The 21,302-nt window shown below is 34.5% G+C and overlaps 1 protein-coding gene across 23 annotated transcripts in view; it reads right to left on the bottom strand.

Moving 5' to 3' along the window:
- The window catches only part of MYCBP2 (MYC binding protein 2), a 284,800-nt gene that overhangs the window by 50,584 nt on the left and 212,914 nt on the right, over window positions 1-21,302 (bottom strand). For 19 of the 23 annotated variants that reach the window (XM_055244152.2, XM_055244162.2, XM_055244155.2 and 16 more), the window contains 6 exons: window positions 9,579-11,222; window positions 8,525-8,694; window positions 7,569-7,813; window positions 5,386-5,553; window positions 2,146-2,303; window positions 872-1,071 (listed from right to left, as the gene is read on the bottom strand). In XM_055244152.2, coding sequence (XP_055100127.2) covers window positions 872-1,071; window positions 2,146-2,303; window positions 5,386-5,553; window positions 7,569-7,813; window positions 8,525-8,694; window positions 9,579-11,222 — 2,585 coding nt within the window. The remainder of the gene's footprint in view (window positions 1-871; window positions 1,072-2,145; window positions 2,304-5,385; window positions 5,554-7,568; window positions 7,814-8,524; window positions 8,695-9,578; window positions 11,223-21,302) is intronic. The other 4 variants (XM_063618724.1, XM_063618725.1, XM_063618726.1 and 1 more) reach the window with 1 other exon arrangement.

Here is a 21,302-nt window from a genome sequence, read left to right as displayed (position 1 = left end):
TTTTTTGTAGAAATGAGGTCTCACGATGTTGCCCAGGCTGGCCTCAAACTCTTGCGCTCAAGTGATCCTCCCTCCTCGGCCTCTCAAAGTGCTAGGATTACAAGCATGGGCTACTATGCTTGGCTCCTTGAAAATCTGACCTTTATTTCACTGAAAGCACACAGAACTTGAAACAGTTAATAATTTGGGGTTTTAATTAAAAAAAACAGGAAAAATAATTTATAAGATACAATACCAAAATACTTTTCCAAACCACTTTTTACTTTGAAAATTCTTTTTAATATTAATTTATTCAAGCACATTTTTTCCAACTTGCATCTGGATGAACACAAAGTGTATCTCAAGCTCTAGGCAAGCAACCATTTACTTAAACATATTCATATAATTCCCATCCATGAAGTGGTAGGTTATTTATCACATTCGATAAAAATACAGATTTACTATATATAGGCCTGCAATATACAGTAATCCTATTATTTCCAGAGACCAAAGGCCCAGAGAAGTTATTACTGGTCCACTTACAACTCAAAAGCCCTACTCCTTATCTTCTTTCCATGATTACTCTGTCATTTCATTCTAATAAAGCAACATTCTGAGTGTAAAAAGCTTTTAAAAAAAGATAATCTCAAGGTTCAAATAGTAAAGCAATACAGAAATAAATTTCTTTAGAGTGCTTAAATATGAAATTCTAAATTCATTTATATTCATAAACTTTAGAGTCTGATTTTTATAGGAACACTTAATACTTTTAATTGGCTAATGCCTTTTAATTTCACACAATTTCTGTTGGTAAAAAAGTGGCATCATTAAATAGAATCATCACATGATTTGTATGATCAATGAATCAGTAATTTCATTAATGTCTTCATACCTCCATAGCAAAAACTCGACAAGCAGATTTCCTTAGGGCCTGTTTCATTGCTATTTCAAGACCTTCTAGATCATGATGTTGTATAACAAAAGCTAAAACTGGCCACTGGAAATTTCGTTCTCCTTTAGAAAGAGAGCTGTGGGCTGAGATTAGCCGAGAAAGCTCAGGAGACGGATGTCTCAAAAGGGAAGAACCAACTTCTATTAAAGAAAAAGAAAATTATTAATTTTCATAGGCAGTGCATATATATTTAAGATAATAATATCTAATATATTCACTTTAGAGCCTTTGTCACTGGTTTTTTGCACATGACACAAACCATAACAATTTCAACTTTTACTGAGGAAAAAACCAAGATTCAGAAAGATTAAATATGTTACCCTCTGAAAGTCATAGCCATTAAGTTGTAGAGGTGGGTTTTGAATCCAGAGCTGAATCTAAAGTTCACATTTTCTAAAACACTCTAAAAGCTAAGTGATTTATATTCTCTCTAAATGAAATCTACATCTCATCTGCATCATTTTCTAAAAGATGGCTTTATAAGAAACATTTCTTAATAGGAGGTCAAAAATATTTGTTGAATGAACCTTAAATTGCTGGACAATTTTCAATAATGTTTTTCTTAAAAGTCTTCAATAAGATAACTTAATCATCTGACTATAATTTTTAGGCCAAATCTTCATTTTAGCAAGTGATCTCTCTGATAATTTATCACTATATTGCCCTGTTCTGGGTTTCTTTAATTATTCTTGAGGTAGAATCCCCAGCTCCAATTTGGGGCTGTTGATACCAACTGGTCCAGATCATGTAACTCTTTTTTTTTTTTTTAAACTGATTAAGGGCTATTTATAGCCCCAAAGTTTTATTATCTACTTAGAATGATGGCAGCTCCAAGAGTTATCAAGCTTCAGTTGGGGTGGAGAGATAACCGTGAATGTGTATGTCATTGGAACTCCTGGTCCACAAAAGTTTAGTGGAAGGGATAATGGTTGTAACATTTGGCTTAGATACCTAACAAGAAAGATTGTAAAGGACAATTTATTCTCGAACAATCACTGAATGATCTCCAGATTTCCCTTCAACTAAGATGCAAAATTTAGAGCTGCACATTTATAGCTGCGTCACATAGAAGGAATGTCAGTCACACATTAGAAATTATCCCATGCCTTTTCCTTCAAAAATTAAATTTTAAAAATTATATGCAAATAAAACCATTTTCTTTTTTATTTGTAGTAGTCAGATCACTCAATATTCTTTTTTAACCTCATACTTACCAGTGTCTCCACTGTTAACTCTTCTTCTAGGAATGGCTTTAACTCGTGCAGGTAAAATAGAGTGTTGTTTATCATATTCGGAAGCAACAACTGAGTATGATCTTTGGAAGACAGTTCTCTTTGCAAGATCAGTATCAGTTATAGGACTGGTTTCTAAACTACAGATGGAACAATACAACAGATACAAACTCAGAAGAGCGAATGAAATGTAACTATACTTATAATGATGCAAAATATGTGACTCAATATTTCACGTGGAGAAACAAAATCAAAGCCAAATTGATAATCTCTCTTTAAATCATAATTTGTTCTTTTCAAATGCAGTAACATTTTGACTGATTTCAGCACTGTACCTTAAAACTTACGGTTTTCTTAAATCTACTTTGCATTTTAAATGAAAAAGAAGAAAGGTTTCCAAGCTCCTTTTAGAATCAAAAGCACTGGGGTGGAATTCATGTGTCATAATATTCAGGAAAAACAGTCAGATATAATCATAAGTGCACCAAATAGAAAGAAAATGGATATGTACACATGAAAACCTAATAAAAAAGAAAGCAAAATTTGGTTCCAAAGTTTTCTTTTGGTGTCTTCAGTGTTCTGTGAGGTTTCTCACTCTTGGGAAATGTTGCCCAAAGCCCTTGGAGGATGGCTGCATCAATGTGTCAGGAGAGGTAACAAACTGATTTTTGGCACCAGTGTTGTATTTACACTCTATAAAAGAACTTAATGGTTTTATTCAGGCTTAAGTAAACTAACAGCTTTTCTATTTATTAAAGCAACATTTAAAAATACTTAAAAAGTTATTGAGAGCTATATAATTTACTTTATTGAGACATTTTATAAAAAAAGAGAAATCCCTTCTCTTTCTTATTTCTCTAAAACAAATTTAGAAACTATTCTTTTCGTGAGCTCCTTTTTCTGTCACCTGAATTCAAATTGGAATATTTTTGCTCACCTTTGGTTCTGGAGTTTTTTCCATCATTCAAACCAGGTTTGAAATCCTATGTCCCTTGGTAAAATTATCTATTTTCTAACAGATGGCTAACTGCCTGGGTGTTTTCTTTACTCACCACTTCTCTAAGCTTACGTACATTCTTGTTTGAATAGACTACAAATACTGTACATAACTGATTGGCAGTAAATGTCCCAGGGTGTTAGTATAGGTTGTTTGGTTCCAGAATGACTAGAATACAGGGAAACATTAACTTAATTCACTTTATATATGGTGTTACTATAAAGCACAGATATTTGTTCTGTTTTCAGAGGAAGTTTTCTACTAACTTAAAAAAAAATCATTACACAAATGTAAAAAGTGACTTTTTACCAAAAAAAAAAAAAAAAAATGCTTGTGAAAGAATTCAAGCAACACAAGAAAAACCAAAGAAGAAAGCAAAGATGACATCTTTAATTGAATGGCTACCCTGCACCAGGTAATTCCTTGTTAGGCTGTCTTGCCTCCTGTAGGATGGTTAGCAACATCCCTGGCCTCAACTCACTAGGATGCCCACTCAACTAGCCCAGTTGTGACAAAGTTATTTCCAAACATTGCCAGATGTCAACAGAGAGGCAAATATCACCCTCAGTTGAGAACCACTGATTTAATGAATTCATTTATTCATCAACTTTTTTTTTTTTAAACAGACGGGGTCTTGCTCTGTCACCTAGGCTGAAGTGCAGTGACACAATCATAGCTCACTGTAACCTCAAAATCCTAGGCTCAAGCCATCCTCTTGCTTCAGCCTCCTGGATTTTGATCCTAAGGGGTAATAATAACCCAATGAGAATCACACTTGTCAGACTAGCCTCAAAATAGTTTCTAACTCTTTTAAAAAGTGTATCTCCTTTAGAAATACTTTATCACTTTTAAAGATATAAAAGGTTGCCGGGCGCGGTGGCTCAAACCTGTAATCCCAGCACTTTGGGAGGCCGAGGCGGGCGGATCACAAGGTCAGGAGATCGAGACCATCCTGGCTAACAAAGTGAAACCCCGTCTCTACTAAAAATACAAAAAAAAAAAAAAAAAAAAAAAAAAAAAAGGAAAAAGGTTGCACTGCACCCTGGAGAAAATGTCAAGAGCAGCTTCAAAGAAATTCTGACGAGTAATCCACACAGTTGGGGAGGGGAGAAGTTGCATGTATTTTTAATGAAAAAAAAAAAAAAAAAAAAACCTCATTTGGATATATATGTTCTATTGTGCTCTTTAAAGTATTTATCATATTAGTTTATAATTATAGCTGTATAGTAGTAACATAGTGGCATGCTCTTTTAATAAGCACATTCTCTTTTCATTCAGCAAACGTCTTCCTTTCCAGTGATACCATGTTCACAGTTATTCGTGACTGAAATCTTCATGTCATCTTAAACTTACCTTTTTCATTATCCAGTTAGTCAACAAGTCACACTTATTTTTCCTACAAAATATATCTCTTTAATCCATATGTCAGCTTCTCAATTGTCACTGTGAGACTACCTTTGCATTTTTATCACATCATTCCTCCTCTAAAAAAGTTTCAGTGGTACTCTATTTTTTTTTTTTTTTCCTCAAGCTGGAGTTCAGTGGTGCAATCTCAGCTCACTGCAACCTCTGCCTCCCAGGTTCAAGTAATTCTCCTGCTTCAGCCTCCCGAGTAGCTGGGATTACAGGTGTGTGCCACCATGCTCGGCTAATTTTTTGAATTTTTAGTAGAGACAGGGTTTCACCATGTTGGTCAGGTTGGTCTCGAACTCCTGACCTCAGGTGATCCACCCGCCTTGGCCTCCCAAAGTGCTGGGATTACAGGTGTGAGCCACAGCGCCTAGCCTCTATTTTCTTGTTTATTATATTATTGTAACAAGTTTCTATTCAGCTTTTCGAGAAGCTCTTTACTCTGATACTACCATACCTAAGTTAGGAGGCACTGTAAACAATAATCCAAGAAGTTTAAGATTTATTTTCAGTGCCACTGCTCCCATGAAAACTCAAAGTAACGCTTCCCTACTCTGATTTACTACAGCATTAAGTAATGTCATATAATGTAATCTTTAATTCCTTCATTAGTTGATCTCTTCTCTCCAACTAGTCTGCCTCTCCCATCAAGGACCTTACCTTAGTCATACATGTATGCTTTTTCTTACTGCTCCAACAGTTAGCAAAGCTGACTCACAGATGTACTAAAGAACTTCTACAAGACTCTTTTCTAGTTCAAAGTCTTTCTTCCACCAAACACTAGCTATTCAACAGACAGGAGAGAACTAAAATACCTTGGTGGCATAGACTTCATATTGCTCTCTGGCTCTTCAAATACATTAGGACTTGCATCAGGAGTTACTGATATATACGGGGCAGGTACAGATGTTGAACGTAGATATCTCATTTCATCCTGGAATAGGTTGTCATCTTGATAGCCCACAAAATTTTCATGATGATGCCTGCATTAAATCAAACCCAATAACTTACAGCATGATGGCAATACAGATCCTCTCCATTTTTAATCTCCTTCATAACAGGAAAAGCGGCACATGTAAATCATAGTTAAAGGCAAAGTATTAAAATAATCGTAGATGTAGGTAGGTGAAAATAAAAGTCTGATAATTTTATTCATCAACATTCCAGGTACCACAAACATTTCAAATCCAAAATTGAACTAAGTTTCTTTCCTTTTGAGAACTTTTCCATTTTCCAGTGTTTTGGTGAATGATCCCACCAACCATCCAGTTGCTTAAGCTAAAATATTTCCAGTGCTGTAGTAGGCTTAGCCCTCTACCATCATCATCTTTCAAGCCCATGATATTAGGTTTCCTCTCAGAGCCATTCTCTCTTCTCATTACCTATCATCACTGCCTTGGTTCATGCTTATTATTTCTTGAACAGACCACTGAAATACAGGCAGCTACTTTTTTGGGTAGGAACATACATAAGATCATATTTGAAAAATATTAGATATATGAAATTTTCTGTGGTTCAGGGTGGAGGGGGTGCCCATTCCCCAGAGAGCTAAAAAGAAAAAAATCTATAATTATGCTGTGTTAGCATTTTTCATGTTTTACAATTTGATTCTTTCCTTTTCAAAATGAACAAACAGTTGCTAACCTAAGTCCACTGAGTGGTGTGATTCACACTAAAGACCTACTGTATTTGGCATACTGACGATTTCCACCTCAGTCTCAAATGTACTTAGTCTCACATTTTCATTTTTGTTGCTTGTTCATTTTATTGTAATAGTAAGCACAAAATTTTAAAAACCATACAACTCTGTTACACAAAGAGGACAATTTCCAAAATGGAACTATTGGTTGGCAAGCCATGTCAGTGGGCAATATCTAGATTATCTTCATTTGTCAGCTAATGAAAAAAATTTGATTTTGGTATATGAAAGGCTCTTTTGGAGTGTCAGTGCATAATGTGGTCCATTAAGGTCCAATATATGAAACTAGAATACTAACAGGTTTCTCTCTTTCTCCAGTAATGCACTTTTATCTAGTCTCCACATTAGCTTCCACATTCCACAGTGATCTTTAAATTGCAAACCAGTTCACATATTTCTCTGTTTAAAATTCTTCCACTGTTTCCTCTGCTCATGGGATAAAATGCAATCTTAACCTGGGCTACAGGGCTCGACACTCCTTGGGTGAACCAATCACTTTGAACGGGCTTTCACATATTTCCTCCAGTAGCCAGTCCTTTAACAACCCGTGATTCCTGAAATGTGTAATGAGATTTCATTTGTGTCTTTACTCACCTGGGTTATTCTTCCAAGAATCGCTTTCTTCCTGTCACTTGCCTGACAGATTTCTATTTATCCTTTGAGACTCTACTAAAGGGTCAGACCCTGTGGGAAGCCTTTTCTGATTTCCTGGGGAAGATTCAGATACTCTCCATCTTTTATGCTCTAACAGCATCCTACTTACATACTTCTATTGTAGCACTCCTCACATGGCATTTCAAATGTTTCACTAACATGTCTGACTTGACATCCAAGTATGAGTACATAGAAGCCAGGATTTTGTTATATTCATTCTGTCAGGGCCTAGCACAAGGCTGGTAGGTGCCCAGTTGGTATTCATTTAAATGCTAACAGAATGAATAATTTACGAAATAAAAGACTGCTAAAGAAACACCACTTTCTTTCTACTTCAGCATTTCGCACTAACAGAGTGAAGTCAGCCTACCAAAGAGTAAAAGATAGCTATAGTCTTATTTTCTAAGACATGTTTTGTATTAATAACAATGCAAATTGATGAAGCATTTTTATAGTTTTTTAAATACTTACTACCATAAAGTCATTATGCCAGTCAAGGCAACTCAAAAAATAAATGCCTGAAAGTTTCTTTATGGCACACAATATCTAATAAAGTGTAGGTCAAATACCGAACTACCCTAGATATCAATAAACAATCACTGTTAATCCAAAGGTGATTAAAAAACGACAGCAAAATTTTATTACCTAGCCAATGTCTGCAGGTAGAGACAAGGCATTTTCACAGGAAGATCCTCAGAAATGCCTTCTTTCACACTGGGCAACTGAGATTGGAATGGCTTTGCAGGATGGTAACACAGAATGCTCGGTTCTGCTGCACTGCTCAGGGACAGCAGGAAGAGTGCATTGGCTTTAATCACCTGGTGAGCTTCCATGGTGGGCAAGGCACGAGGGGTCTTGACTTGCATTGGTTTTCTCCTAGATTGTTTGACCTGGCAAAGAAAAAAATCGAAGTAATCTTTTCTGACTTATATTAAAATCCTTAGTTTCTTAAGCTAAGTATTTTGAGTTTCCAATAAAAATTACTAAATACTTGTAAAGCTATTTTAAGATAATAAGATTATAAAAAACAATATTCACTTCATATTCATCCTGGGCTGACCGAGACAATTTTTTATCTAACACAAACTATACTTCCTTTCCTTCTTCAGAAAAATTTAACACCTAACTAGTTAAATCTAAACGTAATTCATTTTTTTAAAAAGTAAATCATTTCAGTGCGTGTATTCAGTGAAATTTTTTAGTTAGGTGTGCCACTAGAGTGAATAAAGAAAAGAGAGAGTAGCTATGGAATAGGAAAACAAAGGAGCCAAAAAAAGAGGAAAAGAGAAAGAAGGTGAAAAGGAAAGATCTGCATAGAGAGAATAACAGACAATTAATAGTAAAGAGTTACATAACAAATATTTGTCAATAAGGCATATATGGCAGAGGTTATCTAGTGTTATTCCAATATATAGTTAATTGTTAAAATTAAAAGCAGCTGACTTAGTACAAATATTAAATTTGTATATGATTTCCATTATAAAAGCTGATCTTTTAATATCAACTATGTGGAATTATCTGATGCAGTAAGATCATAACAAGGTATTTTTATAAAGTGTATCCATATCATTAAAAGCATAGCTCCGAATGGAATAAAATACCTTCTCCCTTGCAGCAGCCTGTTTTTCGCGGAGGTATTTTTCTCTACAGCGATCACATACCAGATACCAAGTGCTTCCTCCTATGCCACCATCACCACAGTTACCAGCCCATCCTCCACAAAAATGCCCAATGCTATTGTAACCTTGTCCACCAGCATATCGGCCACAACCTTGAAACAATACCAAAAATAAATATTTAACACTCCAAGTGTCCTTAATAGTTTGACCCTTATTACTCATACATTAATGACAGATTTCCCTTCTCAAAGAAAGCAAAATACTGAAGTAGATATCTTATTTTTCAGGCTATTAACTATATCAGAAAAATAGCTTACTTGATCAAAAAGCAATCAATTAAATGATGCTCCAAATATGAGAGATAGTTTCTAATCAGGCAGATTAAAAGAGAGATAGAATATAGGTACATTTAGATATACTTATGTCAATAAAATTAGACAAAACAAGTATAAAAGTTCTATAACAATGATATATTTTCAGAAATCACATATTCATAAAACATTCGAGGTATAATATGTAGACAAAGAAAAAAATTAACCAAATTTGTATTAGGTGAATTTGGATTATTAGTCAATGTTACAGAAATCATTACATTTACTGAAAATGCAGTCTTCTGATAAAACAATATCACCTCCATAGGAAAAAGCCTATAGAAATCAATCTAATCTAATTTAATTTGCAATTCTGAACAGGAAAATAGTAAAATCGAAGGAGATGCCCTGTGTGTATGGGCATGCCATTGTTTCTGCTGTGTGAGACAGACACATTAATGGCACACCCTTTGGTTAACACATAAAATTTTTTAAAACATGCTACATGAAAGTGAAATAGCACTAAATGACCGGGCCATCATAATATTAGAATTTCTTTATCTGTTTTTCACAAAACCCTGTACTGATAATGTACTTCAAAAATGACCTTCTAACATACTCTAAATTCCCTATCCTTTGACAAAATTCATAGAACAGCTCAAATGAAGTGATCTGGTTCATTAAAGAAAAAAGTACTTATACCTACATTCAACAGTATCATTTACCTGGGTGAGCTTGTCTCATGTGATAGGTCACCGGGTACGGATGTGACTCCCCACACAGTTCACAGATGGTATCTTTCTCTGGTCCTCCTACTGCTAGCTGGGCCATCTCTCCAAACAAATTACCCCTGGGCCTAACTTCTGCCTTTTCTTTTTTCTTTTTTTCCTTTTTGGACTTCTTACTGTCTTTCTCACACTCTTTCTTTTTAAGAACTGCACAGGAACCAGGACTTGGAAAAATCATATTCTGGGAAGCAGCTTTGATAGTAGCCAAAGAGATGTCTTCCCAAAAAGCCACTAAATGTTGTAAAGTTAAGGGAAGAGGAGACTTAGACTTCATTGTGTGATGCATGGACATTTCAAAAGTGGTCTCGGTTTTCCCATCCTCACATTTTTCATGCAGAGGTGGTTCCTTAAGCATAGACAATACCTTGTTTTTGTTGATGCTACCCATCTTAGATATATCTGGTCCATGGGGTGCAATATTAAACATATTCAGTGCAGATGATATTTCTAATGAATGTCTATTTTTTAACTTGGTTTCTTTTTCCTCTGTAGGTTGTTGGCTATTTAAACTACTCCTTATAGGAGCATGTTCTTTGGAAAGTTCAGGATGAAACTTTAGGAAAGAAGAACAAGCCATTGCATCATGTACTATGCCTTCATGCCAGAGGAAGGAAGCAAACACAGCTCTGGCACATTCGGCCACAGAAGGAGACATGGCTTGCTTGGCTGGCTCTAAAGGTTTGGATCCATCTCCTTTGAAAAGAAAACTCGATTTTTCTTTTTTGGGCCTGGTGTGTCTATTAGCACATTTTCGACTTATTTTAGGGGATGCCCTCATTTCCTGTTCATCTTTCAGTGGTGCTTTTCCAATGCTAAAATGAACTTTATTTGAACCTTCATCCACACTCTTAAATTCACTGCTGTCATCGCAGGTGCTGTCTGTTAGACTATTTGTTTTTAAAGTACTTGAGGTGCAGACTTCGACCACCTCACTGTGGAGGTTTTCCTGTACCACATGGGGAGAGGGAGCTCTATTTTCAGATCCAGGGGAATCTGCAGAATCCTTTGGTACTGATTTTGGTTTTGGTGACGTTGACCGTCCCCTCAAAGGTTCTGTGAGGGGCATTTTCTTCTTGCGGAGGGTATCTGGATCAAGTGTGTAAGAGTCTGATTTGGAACGTTCCCGAGGAGGATCAAGCTTTGTCTTAACAGGAGCAGTACTTTTTTGAGGTAGATTTTTATCATGTGGTGAGGAGGAGCGTGGAGAACTAGCACCCGATGGGCTAGACCTATTGGCTGGGAGAGTCTTTGGCTTAGGAGATGACAACCGAGAACCTGGTCCTGGGGATTCAGCTCTGGAGCTAGAAGGCATCCTCCCATCAGATTTCAATGTCTGCAAGGTGTTATGGTTGGGGGACAATGACCTACTATGGGAATCTGACCTCAACTTTGCAGCATCAGATTTTAAGATGAGGGATTCACTAGCAGATAAACCATCTGTGCCCCTTGGCTTCTTCTGATCAGCAGTAGTCCGGCTCATACGTCCATCAGGTTTAAGTGATCTGCTGTGTTTAGAGGACAGCTCTGATTTTCCTGATGTAGAGGCTGGTTTAGAAGATGTTGAGATGTTTCCTCGATCACCTGTATGGTCCATTTTATAGTGAAACTTATTAATAAAATTATAACTTACTGATAATTTAGCCACTAAACACTGAAATAAAAAAACATAGCTATAAAATTGTTTGTCATACATACTAAAATACTTGAAGAATAAAGGAAAGAAGGGGGAAATATTTCTAGTAAAATTTCTACACATCATTACACAACTATTACCACCAAAAACTATATTCATGGATGCAAAACAACAGGTTGAACAAATCCAGTGTGAACTATCAGTGATATCTCAACCTCTGCCCTAGTGCAATAACTAGTTAGAATTTAAATTCAGTGAGGGACTAGAAAGAGGCAGAAATTAATCTTTTGGGGAATAAGAAATTATTTAATGTTAAAACTTGTATTTTAAATGTAGAGTAGAGCTAAATTTCCAGCAGAGTGATACCTTGCATCCTTAGGGCAACGGTATGGGTTTTGTTGAATTAGAGAACTGAATTTATGCATAGATACGATTATAATTTTTAAGTGTATGCATACATACAATTAGGCTAATAAAGAGTTGCTTAAGAGGCACTGTTTTATGATGATCAGATTAGAGTAGTTTATAATGAGCACATGAATGCCCTGAAGCTGTTATTTAATTATTTATAAACAGGTTACACTCCAAAAGTTCAGGAAGCTTAGCTGCTTATAACTCAGAGCCTGTGTCCCCTTGGAAACCACAGAAACGGTGGATCCTCAGAATGAGTGGTAAAAGTCTGAACTGCGGACCCTCAAAACAAGGAGTCAGGAGAATGACAGAAAAACAGGATGAAAAGAAGAATCACCTCCCTTTTCTAAGGCAAAGCATTAGATATTTCTGCATGGACATTAATTGTTTTTAGCACCCTGCCTTCATTCAGTGTCTCTCCTTCATTCTATTTTATGCTTTTCTTTGAGGCATTAGAGCCAGGCTGCTTGTGACCCAAGTAAATGGTACAAACTTCAACATCACCTTTCCTCCTTAAAATAAAAACTTCTACTCTTAGTACAAGTGATACCAGTTAGTTGTTAGGAGAAAAGCAATCTGACTGAAGGGTTTCAAGTGGTATAAAACACTGAAAATCCATAAACCTATCTGGAAGTATTTATATTTTTTCAAAGAGAGTTCCTAGGAAATTAAGGTAGATTTGTTAACTGGTTATAACTGCAGGTTATTATTTTTTAAAAGAAAAAAGGATGTGAACAAATTCAGATGACGTAGGAAAATGTTTTTTATGCTTCCGTGCATGTGTTAAGTGTGTATAGTCACGCTCTAGTTCTCTATGGCTCAGGAGAGTAGTGCTGGAGAATCTGCCCCGGTCTTTGTCAAGGGCAGGTATTTTTGTCTGTTACTCTTCACTGATGTAATACCAAGAACGAATCCAGGAATACAGTAGGTATTCAATAAATATTTGTTGAATGAGTAATATATTCCAATTTTCTTGATTTTTTTTTTCTGCTACTCCCAAGTATTCAGCTTCTCCAGAAGTCTACTTTTTACAATTAAGGCTCCCAAGGCCACAGGACAGAGGTGACATTAGTTATTGATGTGTAAGGGTTAGATGCTTGCAAATTGAGTAATTACGTGGTGAAATAATAGAGTATGGCAAGTACTTTATATAGGGCACACTGATGAACTAAATGTTTAATTGCAACATGCCAATATTTAGGATAATTTTTCCTGTTCTTTGGATGAATAAAGTAACTAAAACATAATGCTTTTTAGTTTCTCGCAAAGCTTCATTATTCAATCATTAACCTCCTTTATCATATTATGTGCTCTGTTTTATAAATATGGTATTAACAGATGGGGCTAAATTTTGAAAAAAGGGTTTAAAAAAATCCCAATTTAAAATTCTAACTATCAATGCTGTCTTGGGAGAGCACAGATAAACAGATGTGATCTATGAGTAAGTACCCTTAAACTGTTCAAAAGTAGTTTAAAAAATTGCTACCAATCTAATCTTACTGACCTAGTAACAGCATATGGCAAATTTGGTAAACAAATTATATTTGGTAGATTAAACATCAGTAGTCATGGCCATTAATTTTGAGTATGTGATGTTTGGAATACTTGTTTCTTGTTATTAATCTGACAGCTGGAGACATGTTTATCACCTTTATCATCACATTTATTTCAGAAACTGAACCACACATAATGGGAATCTAGACAAACAATTAGTAAGTCTTTTATATTTGGTATCCCTTTCTCCAAAAAATCCATCTGCAAACTGAAAGAGGTTTTCTCTCTAATTTATAAAAAAGGACAACTTGTATAGGATTTCTAACAAATGGGAAGGGTTCATGACAAAGATTACCTACTCCCTGTGTCAGATGTGTCTTAGTGGCTGACCTGCACAACAGCTGCATGCAGAAGAATGGTGAATACCTGCTGATGCTACCTCTATTCTAGGAATGCATATGCATTTACGATGGTAGGTATTTACTCATCATGAAAACAACCTCTGTGGTTGCCTAAAAAATGGAATCTGACAAATATCAGGGACACCACTGTCATATGTGAGCAAAAAAGTTTTTTACATAGTGTTAGAAAGAATAGGCATTTGTATTTCTCATTATATCTCTAATAGTGGTGAATATTTTCTTAAGATCTGTTAAGTGGTGACAGCTAAATACTGTTGAAGTTTAGGCACATAAATAATGGCAGAAATATTTCTTTTTCAGATGTATTTCTCAAATGATAACTAAATCTTTTTGAAAAATTTATTTTTCCAAAATGTATTTTATATATTAAAAAAATCTATGCTTGTTAAGTGCGGTAAGCCCCTGTGCTAATTTATGTTTATCTTCTTCATTTGTGTTTCAAATGTTTTGCAGCATGTTATTAAATATTATTAAAAATTGTAATGTTGTGGCTGCTCAAAATATCAACAAACATAAACAAATAGTTTGACAAAAATCTTCAGACTATACATACTACCTTCACATTCATCTCCTAACTTATTTAATGACTGTACTTTTACATTTAAGTGATAATATGCAAACATTTTTCTAACTTTAAAGGAATCCTGAAGAAATAATAATGACAGGATAGAAACTTAGGGCAAGCAAATTAAATGTTACTAAACATGTTAAATGGTAAGTATTCATTCACTAAATGACCCATATATTTTTTCATGCCAAAATCATAAATTATCAGGATACTATTATCATAATACTATATGCATATAACACATGGCATGATATATAGCATATATCAGGTTACATGATACTATATGCTATTACACACAATACTATATACTATATAGCACAGGTTGTACAATACTATTTACTATATTTTTATATTTCCTATTTATGTATTTATACTGTCGATTGTATAATGAGAAACATATAGCTGTTTTATCTATTTCTAAGAAAAAAAGAAAATCAGTAATTAGTTGAAAAACTTATACAATATGTTAGGCATTGCTGTAAAAGTTCTTTTTGATAAAATTTTATTTAAATACAAGATTTTAAAAGATTTACAAGATTTAAATTTAATTAAATAATACTTTAAGACAAAATATTTAAGTAGGCATCTGTAGTGTTTCAAAAAACCAAAAACATATTTTTAAATTGTCTGAAATTTTGTCAACTGTCAATAGTTTAAACATTTCTAAGTTTAAAATATTAAAACTTAGTCACTAGGAAAACAATATTAGAAAAATTTATGCCACACAGGACAGGTAGGTTTACATACAGATATAAATAGACACACGAGTCCTAATAACTAATTTAAACTTAAAAACTTTAAGTTCATTATCAGTGTTTCTCATAAAAGACTAAAATAGTAAAATGATTTTTATATTATATAACAGTAAGTTTAAGATTAAAAATGTGCTTTATGCCGTGCACATATATTATCTTTTTCTGATAAAAATGATTTAAAAAATTCCCTGGATTAGGTAATTCTTTCTTTATACCTATTTTAATTTTAATGATCTCATAAAGTTTTAAAATTAAGTAAGAGTAATGTTTAACCTATAGATGTAATAAATATGCATAGCTACTAGGATAATCTATATTATAATACTGAATAGGAGCATCATAAATTACTCAAACATATACAAATGTAAATAAAATGATAAACTTTAATTAAAAAAATGGAATGTCATGAACATGACTGAGATGAACAGAAACATCTTTAATGACACTCCCTATGTTCATTAAGAATGGCCCATCCATGAATGCATGTATACCCACCCTTCAGTTTGTGAGACAGAGATGAGAGAGCAGAGGCAGGCCCAGCTACACCATAATTTTTGTAAATGCGCTCACGAGAAGCAAAGTTGCGAGATGGAGATTCTACAGTGGAAAACATTGGCAAAGAAGCAGCACAGATTCAATGGAAAAAAAATTTAGCAGAGAACACAAGCAAAAACAAAGCATTTCAAATGGTATGCAAGTATAAACTGTTATTTTAAATAGTTTATATTCTGCTATATTTTTCAACAAGTTTACATTTCTCTAAAACTGAAAACAAAGGTCAAATTAATTAATTTAGATTAATATGTGTTAATGTCCAAATTTGTTAACTTAAAACTTAGTAAGGCTCATATCTCTGATAAATCAAAATTGAGCATTTCATTTTAGACTTACATTTCTTTGGCTCGGTTTTCTTTAATTTGGTGCTCATTTAAATAAAGATTTACAAGTTTTTTTTTAATAGTGGAAGATAAAGAAATGTTACTTATATTACTTATGGCTTAACCTATTGTCACCTGGTTTCCTGAATGAACCGATTACTATAATTTTCCAGCATGTATCTCAGAAGGGACTCAGGGTGACACTGTGTTTGGCTACTTTTCTGGGTCCATCTTCAGTGAAAACGTTAGTACTAACCCCAGTATTTAGTGTTTGTTTTGTAGATCCTACTTCTGATATCAAATCTCATTTACACAACGTGTCACAACACAAAGCAAAGAAAATTTATAAGTCACTGAAAAAATGTTAGGAACGTCAATGATTTACTATGCAGGAAATGAAGTACTTAATTTGTCTTTTTTTTAAGAATTAACAGAACCTTTAAAGTGTCGTCTTTTAAAAGCAGTAAGCTAAAAAACATCTCTATCTGAATTTAAAAAAACTCATTGTATTTAAAGTTTTTAACTTATAGCAATTAAAACAAAATTAATTGGTTGTGCTGAAATAAATTCAGGTAGTAGGGAGATAGTTGTCTTAGTATTATTGAAATAAACTAGACACAACACACACTTTTCTTAAAATAAAAAAAGTGCTGTTTTAGGCTGATTCATTATTATGGTCAAGATTAATGATGAATGACCCATAAAATAAGAATTCATTCAATGTAAAGTATTGTTAGATACTGTTCTATGCATTGCAGACACAGTGGCGAACAGGAACAAAGTCCCTGCTCTCACAGAGTTTATATTTAGGAGAAAGGAGAGAGGGAATGAACAAATAAGTATACATCACATCAGGTGCTGAGAAACTTGGGAGTCATATGCCTACAGATGCGTCATTCTCCATGACTGCAGAACACCACTTTGGGAGTGACGCCTAGAAGAGGCCAAAGCCCTAGGACACTTCTAGATGAGGATATAGAAAGGAGACTAGAATTGAGCAGTCAATAAGGCAGGAAATATCCGGCAGGCAAATGAATGTTTCTAGGAAGAAAGACCAACTCTGTCAAATACTGCTGACAGATTAAGTAAAATTGACATCTTAGAATCAACAACTGAATTTGGCAACACAAAGGCACAGATTGACTACAGCAGTTTCCGAGGATAGGGACTAAAGCTGGAATGCAGTGAGCTCAAGAGACAACAGGAGGTGTAGACAGCAACATGCATGGCATAAAACCATGTTAATCTAAGTTTTAAAAAGTTAAATTTTTAATATTTTTGTACATCCTTCATTTTGAACAAATCTATAAACCTCAAAAGATGTGTCAGGTGCTGCAAAAGGAGCTCTTATGCTATTTAAGTGTCATATAATAAGGAGTTTGCAGCTATTGTTAAAATATCAGTTAGGAGGGTGATACAATTCTTCAAGACACGAACTAGAATGGTGGCAGCTTCTGAATGGAAGAGTTATAATTCAGGGGGAATTCAACCTGCCAATATAGGAAGGAATACAATCTCCTGTCCTGGCTGCTAAAAATCTGTGAAGACTCCACATAGCAGGAAGACACAGGAATAGGAAATCAGAAGAATACCATCTTAATTGGAAGCACACATAAAACAGAAATGTGAAAAACTATGAGGAAACTTATAAGATGTTAGAGGTTTAAGGACAAACTCCTATAAAAAAGTTTGAAGGCAAAATGGCCTTCAAGTCTGTTCAATGTATTACAAAGGCTAGAGAGACTGGATTCCTAGGTATGATTCAGAGTGAAAAAAAGAAATATTTTTAAAAACGAAAGTCTAAAAAAGGTTAAGTGACTACAGAAATTAAGCTGTTGCTGAAAACAACACGTTCTACACATTAAATTTTTACAAAATCTGGTCAAGTTTAAACATACTTTCATACAGTTATAGTTAATTTTTATAAAGATTTATACTTTTTAATTTAAAAAAGGCAAGCAATCTATGAGATACATTGATATCTATACACAAAAGAAAAAAGTTGATAGATGTTTTAAAAATCAATTGACAGAAATAATAATGCTTTTACAAAATCCTGTTAATACAGATAAGACAACCAGTTATTATATTCATCTCCACACAATTTTGATTCTTTTTTGGGTATCACTAACTTAAAGAGAATAATATTAAAAACAATTTTAAAGAATCAGGATTTTTCTCCAGTGCTCATCCTGAAGTTAATGTTGTATGTTTACTATAGCTTGCCCTTATAAACAACATGGTTCTTTATGGGCCATTTTGTTTTCTTTGTTTTGGATCCCAAGTATTAAATTCCCTGAGTCATATCATTTCCTAGTCATAGAAACTTTGAGTTCATTTTAAATTGTACTTTTTAAGTCTTCTCTAAGTACTGATGATAATAATAAAACCATGTAACTTTTCTTTCTAATAAGGAACGCATTCTCATTTCAGTTTAACAAAAAGATAAATGGTGGTTTTGCTGTATCAGGACCCTGACCTTATCGGTGGAACCATAAACTAGAAGAATCAAGGCACCTGTCAACACCTGGTGGCAGTACACAAATCTGGAGGTTTTGGGATTTTAAAAGTAGCATATATTATTTTTGAGTATTGAGTCAACCACTAAGCAATGATTGGAAATGTTAAATTTCATGAGTAAAAATCAATAATACATGATTTTTTAAAAGAATAATTTTTAGCATTAAATTCAGTTTGGTGTTCAATTTGTTGATTTCTTACTATGTTCTATAATCAAGCTGTGACATTCAATAACAATTTGCTAAATTATTGGCAGGCAATGTTCAAAGAATTATAAACAGGCTATTCAGAAGGACAATATACTGGAAATACATTATATTCAGGAGGCTAGGTGTCTAATCACAATGCATATATCACTGTCACCAATACTCAGAGCAGGTGAGATAATACAGATAAAAAAATTTTTTTCAAAGACATTCCACTGGGATGTTACAAACAGCAACAGGCAAAAAGAATCTTTGGCATGTAATTGTGCTTCTCATGTTGTTTAGTTCTCAATCTTGAGGAGGTAGTGGAGCAGTCAGAAATTTTATAGTCTTAGTAAAACTACTAGATACAATCTTTTTTTCTCTTTAAGTTCCTTTTTTTTTTCTTTCCAATTATTTTCTTTCCAACTTTTATTTTAGGTTCAAGGGGGACGTGTAGGTTTGTTACATGGGTAAACTGTGTGTCATGGGGGTTTGGTGTAAACATAATTTTGTTGCCCAGGTAATCAAGCATTACCTGACAGGTAGTTTTTCAATCCTCATCATCCTCCAACCTTAGATGCAATCTTAACTAAGATATCGGAAAGAGCTTGAGGAGGTTTTATAAATAAGTCTTATGACAATGGTCAAATAGCACTGTATTCTGTTCATGCTATACATACCTACGTTTATGTATTTATATATATTTCTTTAGATATAAGAAAATCTAATTCTATAGATCTGTCACAAACAATGAGATTTTAGGCTGAGCACGGTGGTTCACGCTTGTAATCCCAGCACTTTGGGAGGCCGAGGCGGGTGGATCATGAGGTCAGGAGATCGAGACCACGGTGAAACCCCATCTCTACTAAAAATACAAAAAATTAGCCGGGCGTGGTGGTGGGCGACTGTAGTCCCAGCTACTTGGAGAGGCTGAGGCAGGAGAATGGCGTGACCCTGGGAGGCAGAGCTTGCAGTGAGCCGAGATCGCACCACTGCACTCCAGCCTGGGTGCCTGGGTGACAGAGCAAGACTCCGTCTCAAGAAAAAAAAAAAAAAAAAGATTTTGCCACATTTATGGTAGAATGATGGGAACAGTGCTGCTGACTTTCCACAACTTAAGTCCTAGTCATTGTGCATTTCTATTTTTCTCTGAACAGAACTTCAGATATTTTTGACAGCAATAGGCTCCTACAAGAAACAGTAAATAGGTCCAACTTTATAGTTGAGGATATTTGAGAAATTAATTTTTAAATTATTTAAAACATATTAGAAACTAGTTTATTGGTTCTTATAGACAATATATAAATTATGCCTTCAACTTGGCCAAAAGATGTGATTAATCAAACAATATGCAGATTTAAAAACAGGCATAATTAAGTGTGATTATTATTCCCACTTCTATTAATGCTTCATAGGATTTTTCAGAAAGTGACAGGACTAGGCACAGTGGCTCAAGTCTGTTATCCCAGCACTTTGGTAGGCCAAGGCAATCAAATTACTTGAGCCCAGGAGTCTGAGACCAGCTTAGGCAACATGGTGAAACCCCATCTCCAGAAAAAAATACAAAAATTAGGCAGGTGTGGGGACACTCGCCTCCAGTCCTCGCTACTCGGGAGGCTGAGGTGGGAGGATCACTAGAGCTTGGGAGGTGGAGGTTGCGGTGAGCCTAGATTGCACCACTGCACTCCAGTGTGGGCGACAGAGTGAAATTGTCTCAAAATAAATAAATAAATAAAATTAAAAAAATAAAATAAAGTAACAGTGATGATTTGCATATACTCTTAGCTATGGCAGCCATTCTTGACTGACAGCTTTAGATGCAGTATCACTGCATAATACATCTAATATTCTTCTTTGTAGTAAACTTATCAGGAGGAATATGGAATTATGTGAATGGTAAAGGAGCTTAGGATATGGAACAGAAACTAAGATTTATTTACATAAATGTTGGTATACTAAAAGAATTAGACTAAAGATTTATTTATATAAATGTTAGCATTTATGTAAGACTTATTTACATAAATGTTAGTATACTAAAAGAATTATGCTAACAGAATGAAAGAACAACATTTTAAACTTAAGGATAAAATAGAAACAAGCTTTTTCCTAGACTATGACATTAATCCACATGATCTCAATGTGGAAAGAAGATGGGATACATAAAGTGGATTCCCCCCAAAATACACTGTTTCTCTAAATGACATCTACACATAATTGAACTTGAAGAAAACATACTCATAGCATATTATTGAATATATTCTAAATCTCTAGTAAATATGGTTAAGGAAAATAACACTTAGGAAAAGCGTATCATTTCAGGGTTTGTGATGGCTGAGACAAAAATTCTGAGCATAATTTGATGGGTATACATCTTAGGCCTTAGAAAGAATAACTTCAAAATATAAGAAGAGACAGGTATTGCTTCCCGAGCATTAACTTGAGACACAAGAAGGTTGGATATGCTTTTAAAAGTAAAAATCTTACTTCCCACAAATTGCTTATTAGTTGCAAGGGAAAAATATTAATTATACATAAGAGAAATCAGACATTTTGATAAAGTGATTAGCATTAACCATAACCCTTTCCTGCCTCCAGAAGTGACATCCTGAGAAAGAGACAATGCTTACGTAGCACATAGACAGCTAAAACCTAAACCAAAAACAGAAGTGCTTTTAGGATAAGATACTTTTTTTTTTTTTTTTTTTTTTTTTTGAGATGGAGTCTTGCGCTGTTGCCCAGGCTAAAGTGCAGTGGCACGATCTTGGCTCACTGCAAGCTCTGCCTCCCAGGTT

Source organism: Symphalangus syndactylus, chromosome 15, assembly GCF_028878055.3.
Source record: "Symphalangus syndactylus isolate Jambi chromosome 15, NHGRI_mSymSyn1-v2.1_pri, whole genome shotgun sequence".
Taxonomy (NCBI): Eukaryota; Metazoa; Chordata; class Mammalia; order Primates; family Hylobatidae; genus Symphalangus; species Symphalangus syndactylus.
The sequence above is the reverse complement of the archived record's forward strand: the minus strand, read 5'-3'. Positions and strand labels throughout refer to the sequence as shown.